This window comes from Pteropus medius, unplaced genomic scaffold (assembly GCF_902729225.1).
Source record: "Pteropus medius unplaced genomic scaffold, Ma_sr-lr_union100, whole genome shotgun sequence".
NCBI classification, from domain to species: domain Eukaryota; kingdom Metazoa; phylum Chordata; class Mammalia; order Chiroptera; family Pteropodidae; genus Pteropus; species Pteropus medius.
The window spans coordinates 5,059,854-5,077,391 of record NW_024349799.1 but is presented as its reverse complement, the minus strand read 5'-3'; the positions used below and the strand labels follow the sequence as shown (position 1 = coordinate 5,077,391).

Here is a 17,538-nt window from a genome sequence, read left to right as displayed (position 1 = left end):
GGTTATTGTAAGAAACGCATGAGAATGCATGCAAAAGTGAATAAAATCTAAATATTTGTATAAATGTAACATGTAATCATTATTCAGCAATACTCAAACTTTCAAACTATTACTTGAAGCTTAATTTGAATTAAAATATTTGAAAGGTTTTGTTTTTGCTGTTGTTTTCTTCTTCTCTAGCAATCTATGGGTTTGTGGGATATCGGCTGTCTATAAATCTCCAAGTAGGTATCCTAGGAAATGAAGAAATACACATCAGCTTCTTTCTGACCACACTAAACATCCCCCCTATCCAAGCCTCTCCATGGTCAGCTGCTAGTGCTTCTTTCTCAACTCTCCCAGATTTTCTCAATTTACCATTCCCATCTCCATCTCTCCTACTTTGATGCACATCCCCACCTGTTATGAACTGAATCGTGTACCCCTCCCCCAAATTCATATGTTGAAGCTCTAACCCTCAATGTGACTGTACTTAGAGATAGAGCCTTTAAGGAAATAATTAAAATTAAATGAGATCATAAAGGTAGAGTCCTAATCCGATAGTACTTATGTCCTTATAAGAAGAGGGAGAGACCCCAGACCTCTCTCTCTGTGCATGTGTACAGAGAAAAGGACATGTGGGGATACCCTGGAGTATAAGAAAAAAAGATACTGCTTCCTCCTCATCTCTCAGCGCTTAATTACCTATTAAGTACACCGAAAGCCCCAAGGAAGCAGGAATTGTTCTATGTTTCACAGTTGTAACCCGGGTGCCTGGCATGGCAGGCATTCATAAATATTTGTTGAATAAATTACAACCCATTCAGTCTCGAAACAGATCTTTGCTCACGTCTTCTCTAATATATCCAATCTCTCTCCACTAGCTCCTTCTCATTTTCACATATTTATAAGCCTCCCCATTTAGAACACAACTCAGTTGAAAAGGCAGCAGTTTCAACTGAGTTGTGTTCTAAATGGGGAGGCTTATAAATGTCCTGGTTCTCCAATTCGTCTGCATAAGTGGCTGATTTTTACTAGCCTCATTTAATACCATTCAGTCCTCTTCGTCCCTTTGCAATCTGGTATCAGTTCCATGAATGAATAAGCCACAGTTAAGGAGGCCTCCTTTTAAACCAAAGGCAGTCATCCTTTCCCAGCCCTTGCCTTCCTTGATTTTGATATCCTATTTTGGACTCTGCTGATAACCACTTTCTTTCTTAAATCCTTTACTTCCATGGGGTTGAGGACACTGTAATTCCCTATTTCTGTTCCTCGGACTGCACCTTCTCTGTCTTTTGGGAATATTCTAAGGCTTAACTCTGCTCACTCTTTTTCTCCATTCACTTTCTTCAAGAGTTTTTTTATTCTTTTAAGTTAAATTATCAACTCTTTTATTGATGACTTTCGAGAAATCACAACTGAGTATACACAGTATGATCATGACCATGTAAAAACCCCAAAAACTATGCACTGTAAAAAGTAATAGAAAATAGAGCAAAAAATTAATAACAAGTAAATGTCTGTGAGTTGTAGAATTATGAATTTTTTTTAAAAAGGTCCAGATCGATCTTGAGATCATATCCAAAGCAAAGCTATAATATCTCTTTCCCGTTTGTTGGAAAGGACTGGCTAAGCAGGAAATCTGTATTCCTCGGTCAGCTCCAAGTTGGCAGTTAAAAGTTTCTCTCCTCAAGAAAGAAACCAAAATTTGGAGAACAGTCAGCTGCTAAGGCCTTGGACATCAAACAATCTATAGTAGCCACAAAGCTTTTTATTTTAAAATTAATTCGTAAAAGCATTTATGTCTATTAATTGTAGAAAAATTAGAAAAACCTAAACAAGTAAAAATAAGTCACAAGTAATTCGATCATAAAAACCACAATTAACACTTTAGTAGATATCAATTTACTTTTTTTCCCAAGGAAAAAATATTTTTATTAATAAATTATAGAATCAAATATCTGGACATTATAGTCATGAACATTTGCACTTCAAATACTAGTTTCAGAATATATTATAAATCATTTTACTTTTAAAATAAATATGTATATTTTTATTTATACAGTATGCAGTTCTATAGATTATTTTTTTCACTTAGTATCTTGTCAGAAGATAAAAAAGAGTAATATTTTAATGATGTCATTATATGGGTCTATTATAATTTATTTAACCAGTCCCTTAATATTGAATGTTTAAGTTTGTTTTCTAATTTTTCACTCTGCATATGTATCTTTGGGCACTTGTCCTATTCTTTTCCTAGGATATTATTCCTAGTATTGGAGTTTCTTAATTTAAGGACATATTCGAATTGATCCTCAAAGTGTCCTGCCAGTTTATATTACCACCAACAGTTCATGAGTGCCTGTTTCTCCATGCCTCTCAACAACGCTTTCTCTCTTGCCCATCTAAGTTGGAAATTGGTATCTCAATCTTTTTTTTTTTTTAATGTATAGGTCTTTGATAATGGAAAGGGGAAACTTTTTTTGTTGACTGTTACATTTGTGGATTACTTATCTTATGCTCTTTGTCTTATGCTCCTCTCCCAACCATTGATTGTCCTTAAAAAGTTTTTGACCAGAAAGAAGGACCGTAAACCCTTGATGAACTGATTGAATGAAAAAGGCTTAGAGTGAGTTAGGAAGAAAGGGAAGGAGGGAAGAAGAGAGGAAGGAAGAGACCAAACATTATAAAAGCAAAATAATATTATTCTTTTGAAGAAAACTCATATTTTAAACCAAACTTTATGGAATTCATATGTTAAACAGAAAAAAGTGCAGCAGCTCTGGTCAAATTGGGAATGGGTAACCTGCTCAACCTGCTCTTAGCATAACCATCCCCACTCACCCAGAAGAAGCTGTCTACACCATGTCTTGTTATCTTAGGGCTTGAAACAACTAAATTTAAAACCGCTGGACAAACAAGACCAATGTATTTGTGTTTTTTCCAGAAACAATACAATGAGTTAAATTATGCCTGTTTTGATAGAGTTCTCTGCTTTTCAAAGAAAAGACAGGCATAAATGAATGGGAAAGTAGGTTATCATTCAGTTCAACGTATAAACGATGCTATTCATAACACAGGCATCTGGTGGCACAGCAACAATTCAAACTTCAAGTAGAATACTGTACAGAGAAGGAACTAATATCACCTCTTGAGGGCAAGCTTCGCAAATTTATACCTATAAAGTATACAAAACTCCTAAACCTATTCCTTCAGACTCAGCCTTCATCCAAGGGCTAATATACCTAAAGCACAGCCACTCAAATGTCTGTCATCTCAAACTTTGTCGTTTCAGAGGTCACCCAAAGTCATTTACCACCAACCTGGTTCCCCTCTCCAAGTTCCCCATTTTGCTGCAGCTTTGGAGTTAGCAGTGACTTTCCCTTCTCCTTTTAAGCTCATCTAGTCACCAACTCTTACTAATTCTTTCCATACGGAGACACGTAGACTCAACATTTTCCTACTTACATCGCCACTACTTTCATCTGGACACTTATTACTTCACGTCTGGATTGCTACAAGTCTCCTATGCTATAGACTATTGCCAAATTAATTTTTATGCAATCTAATGTCAGTTGGATCTGTTTAGCTTTCTGAACTGGTTTCTGGAATGTTTTCTGGTCTAGGCTTTTATCTTTATTTCAGATTATAGTGTGGGGGAAGAAGAAACTTTCCTCCAACCTCAAGGTTCTTCTGGTTGGTGTTATAATTAAACCTACATGAGACAGATGAACAAGAGAAAATAACCAAATTTAATAACGCACGTATGCATGGGAACACCACATGCATGAGAGAATCAGAGATCACCACATACATGAGAGGTTTAGAGACAGAAAGTTAAAATGAGGTATATATGGCACTCCGAACTAAGGATGAGGTAAGGCATTTTGAGGCTTCAGAGCGTCACTGCAGGATGACAAGAGCAGATGTTCGGTAATTAGTAGTTTGCTTTGCAATATAGATAGGTCATAAAAGGTTATCTTTGATAATCTCTTATTATGGGCAAGGCCCCTAATTCAAATTCTTCTAGGTAGTTGCAGGGGAGGGGGGCAGAAATTTCTCTGAGTTCGCAGGGTCTCTGTTGCCTTTAGCTTAAAATAATCTACATACCACAGAGATACATATTTGGGTGACTCATTCTGAACCCCAACAATAGGATGATCCAACTCTTTAAAAACTAGTTTGTCAGTGCTATACAAAAGAGGCAGAAAAGCTAAACATTACTAGTGGCTTTATGAACTGTCTTGCTACGCTTTCAACAATCTCATCTTCTCTTTGACTGCTTTAGTTGCGATCTTGTTTTGATGCCTGGTCTCAGACTGTTATATTTTCCTTTTGGTACTGAAATGATTACGTCATGTTATTGCCTAGCAGTTTTGGTTCTTTTTTATGTCTCATTTAATGTCTCAAGTTAATGTCTCAAGACATAAGTTCAGAACAAACTCTTCAACCTGGTGCTCTTCAGCTGGCACTCTGATCTACTGCAGATTGTCGCGACAATTTTTTTTTTAATGCCTCTTTCCAGGGCCACCATGTTGCACAACTCTAAGCAAAATCATTCACACTGTATTCTATATTAATGGTTTCCCATACTCAAATATATTATGATTTATGTTTTATGTTCTCTTATTTTAACTCACTGCAGCCATTCTTTCTCTACAGTTGTGGCTACTAGATGCCCACCTGTTTCCAGGGCCCCACCCCAATTTCTAGAACCACCCTGGCCAGAAATGAGAGGTTTAATAGCTTTGAGGACTGAGTACCAACTTACCCCTATAATTAGTCCAGTGTTATCACTCTATCCTTCAGTTCTATTAAGTGAGCTTCCTTCCAAGACTGGGGTCCTCGTTTCGGTTGATACTTTGAATCCTGTTTTGCCTTGATGCCTAGGACTAGGACTCCAGTGGTACAGAGAAGCTCTTACTACATGTTAAAACTCCTCCATGCCAACTGCTTCCTGAAATGCCTGCCAACTATGGTCCCAACTGCCACGTACATGGAATACTATCGGCATGCTGGACTGGGCCTATAGCTGGTTCTGCTAAATCTAATGCCCACCTCAACCCAGCAGAAGGGTCTAATTCCATCATCTGACCACTTCTCTAGCTTTTCCCAGCATACTGTTCACCATGCCTAGCAATATCTATTTCAAAATGAAAGGATACTTTACCTCTTTTAAAACATGACGTCCCAATTAGAAAAGCACTATTCAGATGTTTTCTGATATCAATTCTCTTGTTATAGAGAGCATATTTTATTAAGTGAATTAAAGTCACCTTAACTATAAAATTATCGAACTTTTAAAACATGACTTTCTAAACATCTTCTAAACACCATACTAGGTGCCTTATCTTCTACTGGTTGACACAAAATACATGTTGGCCCTCTAATATGGACTGCTCTAAATTATAACAAAGCAAAATTTGGAAAGAAATAACAAAAAGAATTATATCATATATTATCAAAATGATCCCTAGCAACTATAACCAGAAATTATAATAAATAAAAGTGAAAATGACTGATTTAATGGATTACCTACCTAAGTTATTTTTCAAATGCCAAGAAGCAATTTCCTAACCATAAAAATGTTTCCAATTTTTTTTTTATTTTTCTTACTCCAGAGAGAAATCTCAGGTGCATTTACTCATCAATTTATCACTTCATCAAAATCTGTAAAAAAAAATCTATAGAGCATATGTGAAGTTATGACTGCAATAAAACAACGAAGAACCCTTATTTTGTTCTTGGAAAACTTTATTTCAGTTTAAACAAAAAAGCAAATGTTATTATGTCATCCAGGGACAGGTGAGAGTATGATCATCCTTCATAGCTGTAAACTGGCAAACTACAAATGAGAGATGAGATCAAGGTAAAAGACACTAATGAGTCCAGATTATATTTACCTCCCAAAGAGATCATGAAAATTTAGTCAAAAAGGTTAGAAACAGATTTACACAAAGTCACATCAGAAAAGCTGAGATAGTGATGGCTAACGCTTTGGGAAATTCCGTTTCCATTTAGTGATCAGAAGAATAAATTCTTAAATGGTCAGGAATAGGTGGTTTATACTGTAAGTATTAAAAACAATGATATGTACTTTCACCAGTTTCATATAACTAGGATTTAAGATGTTATTTAAAATCTAAATTTAGGCCTAAACGTTTAGTCATTACTAAAAATGGAAAATTTACATTTCTTTACAGAAAACATAAAAATATGACTATTTGGATCTTGTCTTAATTTACAATTGATAAGTCCAATTTTAATGTTTACCAAAAATAAAAATAAACAGACAGCAGCATTGTTACATACCTGAAGAATATTCCAAATAGAATGTTCCCATTAACAACAGACAACCAAGAAATCAAATTCAGTCTACAGATTTTATTTCTGATCAAGTAATAAGCTTTCAGTTATTTCTGTGAGTCTACCTTCTCTTAACAATGTACAACTTGTCAGATAACTACATCATTGATTTCCAAGCTCTCCTTCCACTGTATTTTTCCCCTTTAACTAAGACATACCTAGAAATAACAAGACAACTTAGAATAGCTGTAATGGCCTTCAATAATTTTGTTTTACTAATTAGTTGACCTAATTCCAGTGAAGGCTAATATCAAATTATCCAACAGTCTTTGATTTCAGAAATACTAATAGCAGTAGAATTATATAGAGCAATCTTGATCAATAATCTTCTACTCACATCTTATAACCAGTTATCTTTCTAAACAAACTATTTACAAATGCAAAATATGCAATATTGTTTAAAATAAATATACAATATACAGTTTCTACATTCTCAGACAGGCTTAAAAATGAGGTAATAAAAACTTAATTGATTAAACCTTTCGCCATTCTAGAAATGGCTTAGGGAAATAACGGTGAAAATTTTTTTCTTGTATCTTTTCACATTTTCTTTGAATGCTTCTGAATGCCTCCTATGCTATGGTGAAAAATTATGTAAAAAATCCTTAAGCTTTGTTGGGTAGTCTGTCATCACCCCAGTTGCTCCCAAATCAAAAGCTCTTTTGTATTCTTGTTCTTCATTTAATACCCAAATATACACCTGAAAATTAGAAACATGAGAAGTACGAGAAGAAATGTTAACACAGAAAATTATTTTTATAATAGCATTTATCCACTACAATCTCCCCACGCTTAGAAGTAATCTTTTAAACCCGAAATTTGAAGAAATCATTGAACCCTTTATAATATTCCACTTTGCTCATTAAACATGCACTGTCCCACCCCTCTGGCTTCAGTTATTCTCACCTATACCTAAGTGGACTCTAGTTACTGAAATGCCAATGTTTTCCTGCTAACTCTAAGAAAGAGAGTAAGGTCTTTATATGTGAACCAGTAAAGCAGCATCATCAGAGCTGGGACCAAGTTAAGGCAGTTAAAAGTTCCTGCCCTTTACACTTGTGTTAAATTGGCAAACTTTACTGTTTCCAAAATGCATCATTCCAGAAATTTACCTGAATTCCTCGGGCAGTGAGGTGGTCAAACAAAGCTTTTCTCATTAGCAAACTAGAAAAGAAAAGCAGAACAGATTTAGGTACTTCTTAGCCCCAGGAAGGACTAAAATAAGTCCTTAGTCCTAACTTTGTCAATTCAGAGTTTATAATTCCTAGTTGAATTTAATCCCAACACTTCCGCAATATAAGCAATGGCTTCAAATAATAATAACTGCTGTGGATGCATTTATATCTTTACTGCTGTCTGCTTGCTGGTGAACAACCAGAACCTTCTTCCTACTCCTTGCTACCGCGAGATCCTTGAGACCCATTCTTATTGAAGCAGCTCAGTGGCTTCCTCACTCTCCCTGCTGGAGCCATGATGAGAGTGAGAAAGAGTTGGGAAGTCTGTGTTCCTAAGTTTGCAGGTTAAAATAAGGTAGTGAACCTGGGTCAAGTTCTATAACATCATAGTTCATTCACAGAATGGATTGGTCTTTTGTGAGCTATCTTGGAATCTAATGTCTATTAATTACACTATCCTACATATAGGGGAAAAAAACAAACAAACCATTTTTTAGCTCCAAAGAACTGACTTTGAAGTGAACTTTTAGAAAACAAAATCACTTGAGCAAGATGGGAACTAACTGTACTAGAAAGTTATACGTATAATTCCTATTCTGTTTATGTTTATTAGAATGATTAGATAACAGAAACTAAAAATCACACGCACTTTTTGAATTGGGAGGGTCCTGCCTAATCCTAGAGGAAAGGGCCTGGGCCTCCATTAGAGGTTCAGGAATCAACCAATTCCTCCTTGCTCTGCTTTCTGCTCGGCTTCTCCCGTATGATTGAAGGGGGTCAGTGATGAAGGAAGAGGTTGTTTTAATTTACTAACTGCTTTGCGTACAACTGTAAGAGGGTGTGCTAGGGCCCATCTACCCCTTAAGTGGTAGTAACCCAGGCAGTTGCTACATCAGTCCCCTCTGCTGCTGGCTGGAGAAACTTTGTGGCAGCTGATAAGCTGCTACAGCCTGGGGCCAGAGCCAGGCCCTTCTCTCCCTTTGGCCCTCTGCCCAATACTCCAGCTGTGGATGAAGCAAAGATTACCCCCTGTCTGGCGAGGGAGGCAAGCCCTGTTGATCCAGGTCTTTCCTAAGGCCACAAGGTCCAGGCTGGTGGCCCAGGACCATCATGCTATCCTAACAAAGATGCTGTAATAAAAAAAAAAAAAATCATGTGCATTAAATAACAAATGTGTCCTTGAAATTAAATTAAAATTAAATAAAAAATGTGTCTTTGAAAACCAGAATTTAAATCAGTAATAAAGCAAAAAACAAACTCTGTGACACAGGGAAAAGATGCAACTAGTTTTCTATCTCTTTGAAAGAGGAGCTAAGTTAAAAAGCCTGTGACTAAGGGCTATATTTAAGCATTCAAGTTTCCATTTGAAAGCAAAATACAGCTCAATAATTTTGCGGTTTTTACCGAAAAATAAACTCAACATGTCTTAGGAAGCAGATGTCAAATCTATAGGTAGGGCTTCCTTTCTGCTATTAAGTCTTGGTTCAGATTTTTCTGAGAAATGTGCCATTAGTTGATATACATTTTTCATATACTGTGTTGCTATACACACTTCTGAGAGAGGAGAGGAAGCATCTGAAAAAATGCAAAGGAAAAGGCCTGCAGAAATAACCCACTCAGCAGGTTAAAACTGCTCTCTCCCCCCATTCTGCCCAGTGCTCTTCAGCAAACATGTTTTCCCATAGTTACCTCCCCCACCTCAAGGACTCTCCAGCTCACGTCTGTTGATTGACAGCTTGCCAACCAACTAATGTTCTTCCTTATCTGTAGCTGTGTAGGAATATCAAGACTGTGTAAAACTGCTTGTTATGTTACAATTAAAACTCAACCCTTGGATAGGAATCCGCTGAGCAGGTCCCATCTCTCTGTTCAAGAATCCTATAATGGTGCTAATAACGCCAAGGTCGCAGGTTCAACAAAACAAATGACCTGTAAAACCAGTGGTCTGGAAATTCCTCCCCCGTGCAGCCCCTCACCCAAAGCTCCCCGTCCCCATCCTGAGTAAGAACGCACATGTGAAACCTCAGACAAAGGAATCACGTGCCCCTTGCAGGGACACTGCAAAAGTATATAAACTGTAATAAATCTAACCAGACCTAGCTCTGTGCATGCAGTTGTTAACCCCATGCGCTCAGCTGGCCTAATAAATTCTCCTCCCTCTAACAAAGTTGTCTGAGTGTCCAAATTCCTATGTCAGGTGTCACTTCCTACAACACTTCCTTTCATGTTTTTCACAGTAGGCTAGTGGAAACAGCAAATAAGTAGAAGGGAATGGTTATATATCCCAGCTCTGCTACTTACTAGCTAGATAACCCCAAGTAAATCACTTAACTTTAGGTTGGTCAAGTGCTCAATTTTCTCCTTAAACTGAATGAGATTATCTCCCCAGATTCCTCCTAAAGCTTTGTGACTGGTAATTAAGCTAGTTCTAAATGATTCATACACATCTAGTTTTGTATGGTAGGTATTCAACACATCCTTGTTACAAATTACATGTAGAAAGCTTGCACTAAATTATAAGCATAGTATTTAACAGATACAGCTAAAACAATAACTTGTATATCAGGAAACTAAAATTCTTACATATCAGAAAGCCAGATGAGAAACTTTTGACTTCTGGACATGGTGTGTGGTTCTTTTAGCCTGAGGCAAAATAAAATTTAAATCATAAATTAGAAACTCAGGAATGTAATAGTGTGATAAAACAAAACAAGTTCAAAAACAAAGTGCCTTACACTTATATACTCAAAAAATATTTGTGAAAGGGCAAAAAAAATTTAAATAAATTAAAATAAAGCCCGTGTGGGTTCTCCACTTCTATTGATTTTAAGTTAACTTTTTGCTACTGCTATTCGAAGGTTTGTTTTTTTTTTTTTAAAGTATCTTTCCAGAGACCCTGTGTGCCTGGGGCTCATGTAGCTTCTCTTTTTCAGTAAAGCTCCTTTCTCTTGCTTTGTTTCCTATAATTTAGTATATAGTAGATTTAAACATACAACCAAACTTTATTATACATTAAAAGATACTTGGGGTAAAAATGAGACTAAAAAAAAAAATCTTGTTTTTTCTTCCCTTTTCAGTATCGAGAGACCTAGGCCCTGTACTTTTTAATTATCTTTGCTTTTGAAAAAGCATACTTGACTTTTAGGCCCACGCTGAGTTCCTTCTTCAGGAAGAGCACAACTATAGGTGTCATTAACTTCGGGTTGTGCCCATAGGAAATTTTAGATTAGTCGCTCTACTATGACAATTTCTCAGCTTCTTTCTAAATTTAACAGCACGCAGTGACTTTTGATCTCCCCAGATCTTCATTTCTTGTTTTCTAATGCAGCCTGTCTATACTCTTAGCATAATTCTGAGTCTCTACACTTAAATTCATTTTATTCTTTCTCTCTGAATTCAGTTTTTATTAGAAGCTCTCTAAATAAAATCCTTTTTCTCCTAAATCTAGCCAGGGTGGAAAGTCCTGGCTGCAATTTCAGGAATCTCAAGGATTTAGTATCTCAAATACTATTTACCTCGTTAAACACAAATTATTATGTTGTCTTAGGAAGTATCCATTGTCTTTCATTAAAAAAAAAACAAAAAAAACCATTAACACACGTAATATTCTACCTGTGTCTTAATCCATAATCACTTTTTAGAGAAAAGATTAATACTATGAAGTATATTCATGTCTATATTTTCAATAATTTTTGCTTCTAAAAGGAACACATGGAGATAATGTAGAGAGCATAATAGTCTATTCCAGGCCAGAGGAAAGCTAAATACTTTAGGAATAAATGGTTAGGAATCATTTTAATCTAGTAAATGAAAATGGTTTCTTTGTAAACAAGAAGTGATTTCTGTTCTTTTGTCTGAAAAAATATAATTGGGAATAGATAAAAATACTCATCGCTAAGAAACGCAAACTGGAAAACAAGCATAAAACATAGATGCCGAGTACAACCTACTGACCGAATTGCTTTTCTTACCAATATTTTCTAATGATAATTTCTGAGTATTAAGCTTGATTTTTTAAAGTTCTGTTTGGGGATGGGAAAAGTTTTCATACATTTAAATGATCGCCCCAGGAGCTCTGAATTCCTTTGTGATGACTCAGTTATCATATAAATTTTAGCTGGATATCACATTGTAAGGGTGCAGGATTGTGAGATGAAGCTATCTTTCTTTAATAATAAAGCTAAAGATAATTCGACAATAAAAGCTATCATTTATTGAGTGCTTATTATTTGCCAGGCAATGCTGTGTTTTATTTTTTGATCTTCATGGTAAATTAGTGTGTACTCTAGAGAAGTTATGCAAGTATCTTATATAAACTAAATCTATCCCTTTCTTTCTCCCATCTCCAGAGGTTTCTGTTGGGTGGTTGTTGTGGTGGCGGTTGTTTTTCTTCCTAAATGTATTAATGGTGAATTTGGAGTTTAATGAAATTTGAGCTGCATATAGTTGTCGATGAAGTAGAAAGAAGGGAAGTTGGAGGGCAACTACTAGTTGATGTTAGGATAAAAGGATTAGTAGGCTTCAACGGTTAAGTGCAACTTTTTTTACCTGACTTCTGAATACACAGGCACAGAAAACTGTTGTTGCCTGAGATGGGTCCAGATTAAAAACTTATAATCCTTTACTATTCATTTTAGAGAATCTGTTTTTATGTCAAAAAGCACTATTAAAATAGGTAAGCTAATCAAACATGAAAATAACTACAGCAATCTATTCTTTGTCATGGACATTGATATTAATGAGCTTTATCTTAGTACTCCTTGATAATTGATGAAAACAGGTAACCACTTACTTCAATATGATAGAAGGCATTGGGATTTCAAAAAACTGTTCTCGAATGGGCACAAATGGCAAGAGGCCAGTGAAGAACAGGCCAAGAATGAGCAGAACCCGCTGTAGACTGAAGAATATAGGAATATCTGAATTCTAAAAGACACAAAAAATATTATATGCTACTTTCCAACTGTTCAAATAAAGAGGATTATTTCACAACCCTCAAAATTTCCCAAGACTGTATCTTGACAACTGTTAAAAGTACTCCCTGAATTATAAATATCTAAACACATTGCATTTAGAAATTTCTAGTGCTTGACAAATGGGTCAGGATCTATCTTAGAGCCCTATAGGGTTCATTGATGATACTAAAGTTTCTCTATCTCCTACTCTCTGCTTTTGCAACACCATTTCTGTCCATTAGTGATAGTGCTTATCACTAGAGATTAAACACATCAAATTTAATGGAACGAGGTAAAGAAATGAAGAAATAAAATATTTATTAATCTTACTCCTGTTTAAAAGTTATATAACTATATCTAGATGTAGTTAAACAGGATACGATACAAATATATCTACACACACACACACACACACACAGGAATATATACTAATACTGTTACAAATATGTCATCTTTCAGCTACGTTACAGATCAAATATAAATAGGATTTTGTAAGCTAGTCCAAGAATCTAACCACCATTTTAAGTTTCTATTAAAAAATGTATTTGAGATCCCAAAACCCTTAGAATGTAAATGTCATGTATATATGAATACTTTTCAGCTTGCAAAATTGAAACTCTATACCCTTTAAACAACTCCTATAACTCCTCCTTGCCCCTCCTATATTTGCCTCTAAAACAAATGAAAGTTATGATGAATTTGAATTTTCTGTATAAAAGTAGCATGTTGAAAAAAAATCATGCAAAAAAGTAATTTATTTTAAACAGGTCTAAATTACCCACCTCTTTATTGTAAAAAAACAAACAAACAAACAAAAAAACAGTAAGTTTGAGAACTTCTTTTTCCTCAGTGTTCTCATGCTGCTTTGTGTATTTTCAGCTAATTTATATACAAGTGTTTCAGCTGCAACACATTATACAAGTCCCTGAAAAAACTTGATTTCTGCAAATTCATACCCTAAGAATAACAGAGGGTTAGGGGCTGACTCTCAAAACATGTACAACTTTAGAACCAGAGGACTAAAACCAGTAACTGGTACTGCTGGTGGGAGAGGGCGTGGAACAGTATATTGGCATATCGCTGGCATTAACAACAGTCTGTACCCCATATCTTTCAAATTAGAATATCTGGGATGGGACCTAGGCATTAGTATTTTTTTTTACTGTTCAGGTAATTCCAACATACAGTCAAGGTTAAGAATCATTGCATTAAGTCTGAGTGAATAAAAAGTCACTAAGTGAGAATAAGTGCTACATGTCTTCCCATCACTAATGTGTAGTTCTTTTTAGTTTCTAGAGTCTGGGATTTAAAGGCTAGTGTAAAATTCTCATAAATCATACTTTAAGATACATGACTTAATTATATAGCATGTTCATAATATGAATGACAAATATTGTTGAGCCAATCTTACTATAATGTTTGAAAACTACTGCTGAAATTTAGGACTTTTTAATGCATTTGTGCATGTATAGATTAATGTAACCACCACCACGGTCAAGACACAGAATTGTTTCATCACCACATGAGAATCCCCTTGTGCTACCTCTTTGTATTTGCACCCACTCTCTATCTCAGTCACTGTCCCCTGATAGCCACTAATCTGCTCTTCCTGTCTATAGTTTTGAGACTGTTACATAAATGTAATCATACAGTATGTAACATTTTGAGGTTAATTTTTCACTTAGCAAAATATCTTTGAAGACCATTCAGGTTGTTGTATGCATCAATGATTCATTTCCTTTCACACAGTATAGATATGTCAGTTTGTTCAGCCATTTACCCATTGAAATGCATTTGGGTCATTTCCCGAATTTTGGCATTATGAATAAAGCTGCTATAAACATTCACGTACAGGTTTTCGTGTGTATAAATTTTCATTTTTCTGAGATCCATGCCTAAGAGTAAGACTGCTGGTTAATATGGTAAGTATATGTTTGGTTTTGTAAGAAGCTACCCAAATAATTGAGTGGTTTCTCCTCATCTTCCCCAACATTTGCTATTATCACTATTTTTTATTTGAAAAAAAAAATGTGAATGATGTAAAAAGATCAGCAGGTCATTAAGCCTCCAGTATATTATCTCCCTTTTAATAACACATGAAATATCATTAGACAATGATTAGTTATGGAAAGTCTTAGTTTTAAATTCTTAGGGATTTGAAGCCACTCAGACCAGTAATTATTCTGTTCTCTCCTTTTGTACACAAGCTCCCTCGGTATCTCACAGAGCCTGCTGCACATAAATAAAATGTACTTGCCAAAATGAGGGCCCCAATTATACTTTTAATTGTAATGCTGCTAATATTGGTTCTATGTTTTTGCCTTCTTTGCTAGGAAGGAAGGTCTTCCCAAAAGAATTTTGTATTTTGGAATTGCTACTGTATCATATTTCTTCTTCAATATCACTGGTATTCAGAAAAAGCATCCTCAATGCTTAAGTTTTTTTTAACATTTGAAATTTCAAATTCTCTTAGCTGACTATACAGCTAAACTTGCTAATGGAGGCTTAGCATACCATTTCAAAATATATATCAAAACTAATTTTTTATAGATATATTTTCTTCGATCAGAAAGTTTTTCAGTGGGTAGATGGCCCTACTTATATATATTACTTGATAATCATGATCCTAGCTTTTTTGATTAATTCTAGTTGAAAGGCAGGGTAAAGAAAAGCTTGAGATATCGAGTTAAAAGATATCTTCCTTAATTCAAAACTACTTCTTCCTAAATTCAAAATTACACAAAAAAATTAACCTACCTAATGAAGAACAGAAAAGATAGAAATCATATTTTGTTTTATAATGTACATAATAAAATGTTGGTAAACAACTAATATTAACATGTGAAAATAATCCTGTAAGCCAGTCCAATTATATTGAACTTTAATTGCAAGGTCCATTATCTCTATTAAATCCATTATCTAAAATAAGATAATGATCTCTCTTAGTAACCTTCTGGTTAGTTGCCTCCACCCAGTACCGTCTATCTTTATAACAAAGCTATGAAATAAGATAATTTTCAAAATTATCATTGTAATAACTTACTATTTACAGATATTCAAGAACAACAACAAAGAGACCATTCTGTATCATTTTTGAAGCTTACCTCTTTGTAGCACTTCTCTACAATTTCGTAACTGGCATTACCCCATACTGTTATGTGTTCTCGTCTGTACTGCTTTACCAACTCTGAAACCTACAAGTGAAAATTCAATTTTTATGCATGTCCTTATTTTTAAATCTACTTACATTATTTCACTTAAAAAGATGGGTTACAATTGACTATCTGCCAGTGAACAGTATAAAGTTTTGGAAGAACCAATGCATAAATTCAGATTATTTTATAAAATATAAGAAGTTACTTATATTTTACCTTTATACGATCTATCTCATAGAATGCAACTATTTAGTAATTTGACAATACACTAACTACAAATGAAAGAAGTTAAACTAGAAGAAGTTAATTATATAAATGCCAGAACTATTGGTTCACAGGAGCTCACTTTTATCCATGACCAACACATGATAACTCACTCTGAAAATAGGCTTCCTTATGGTAAGTGATCTCTTCCACTAGGGCGTTTTAAAACAATACTGATCTCGAGAGTATCACATCTCCTTGAACATTATCAAGCTATGTGGCCACCTACTCTAGCCTTATTTAGTTTGTGAAAGTGGGTACAACACACTCAGAGAAGGCAATGCCTTAAGTACCTTCTTAATCAGCACGTTGTTGTTGACTTTGATATCGATGTTGATGGGAGTGTTAGGAAAGGCCTCAAAAATGTCCTTCAGTAGTGGAATTCGGTTATCTTCTCCTTCACATTGGCATGCTGAGAAAGTAAGATTTTGAAAAGTATTTTTAGTCTTTTTTTTTTCTTTTAGGTGAGGCAACCCTTGGTTGACCTCACAGATTGCAAGGACCTTGTCAGCTTGCAATCCCTTATTTTTTATTTTTTACACCTACAGCACCTGGTCTTCCTAGGTGGTCTCCCACCCAAGTACTAACCAGGCCCGATCCTGCTTAGCTTCCGAGATCAGACAGGGTCAGGCTTGTTCAGGGTGGCATGGCCGTAGATTTGAACCGTATTTTTAAAAGATAACTTTTATTTTCTGATGATTAGCAAAAAAACATGTAGTCATAATAGGACATTTACAAAATGATGAGAAGTTTAAAGATGAAAACAAAAACCATCTAAAATTCAACAACTTAGGTATAACCATTGTGACCTTTTGGTGTACTTTCCCTACTCTTTTTTTCTTATGTATAATTTAATGGAGTTAGAGTGTACCTACAGATATTAATCTGATTTTTTTTACATAAGTAAAAATAAATATTGCATGTTAATATACTGTATTCATAATTATGATTTTAAAGTTTTTTCATTAAGCTTTTTGAGTTAACTGTGGATTCACATGCGGTTACAAGAAATAACACACAGAGATCTGCATACCCTTTACCCAGATTCCCCAATGGTAATCTCTTGTAAAAACTATAATACAATATCACAACCATGATACTGACTTTGATATAATCTAGTGATTTTATTCTATAATTATTATTTTAAAAGTTAAAAAAAATACTCTATTGAGTAGCTATACGACAATTTAATATTTTTAATTTAACAATTCCCCTTGAACGGTAGTAGCATTTTCCACTCCAAATTATGCCACTTTGACATAAGGATTATTTTGAACTGAAGACAATCTAGAAGAAGCAGATCCAAAAAGAACTCTCTGCTCTCTCTGTTTGCCTAAAAACGAGATTTAAGTTTGTACAAAAATTAGTCACCAATAACCCTTGACTCGTATCAGCACCAAAGGACTGACTCTATATAACAAAGTTCTGACTATCTTTTATTACCCCCATATATTTGCCATCTACAGTTTGCCACCCTAGAAACCCAAAGTCCTTTTCCTTTCTCTTGTCACTTCTCTAAATATTTATTTATTTTTATTGTTGTTAAGATGCTATATAAACTCAGGATCTTGCTATCCCTGAGTTTCTCCCATGTGACATATATATTAATAAACTTGTTTGTTTTTCTCTTGTTAATCTCTTTCG

The 17,538-nt window shown here is 34.9% G+C and overlaps 1 protein-coding gene and 1 pseudogene across 1 annotated transcript in view; both read right to left on the bottom strand.

Annotated features, from left to right (window-relative positions):
- Window positions 1-5,715: 5,715 nt before the first annotated feature.
- Window positions 5,716-17,538, bottom strand: part of GDPD1 (glycerophosphodiester phosphodiesterase domain containing 1) — a 37,339-nt gene continuing 25,516 nt past the window's right edge. Inside the window, exons 5-10 of the mRNA XM_039885791.1 lie at window positions 16,188-16,306; window positions 15,580-15,669; window positions 12,313-12,446; window positions 10,104-10,163; window positions 7,458-7,509; window positions 5,716-7,045 (exon numbers count right to left, since the gene is read on the bottom strand). Of these exons, the coding sequence (XP_039741725.1) occupies window positions 6,923-7,045; window positions 7,458-7,509; window positions 10,104-10,163; window positions 12,313-12,446; window positions 15,580-15,669; window positions 16,188-16,306 (578 nt within the window). The 3' untranslated portion in view covers window positions 5,716-6,922. The remainder of the gene's footprint in view (window positions 7,046-7,457; window positions 7,510-10,103; window positions 10,164-12,312; window positions 12,447-15,579; window positions 15,670-16,187; window positions 16,307-17,538) is intronic.
- LOC120621201 (uncharacterized) lies at window positions 16,434-16,552 on the bottom strand (annotated as a pseudogene).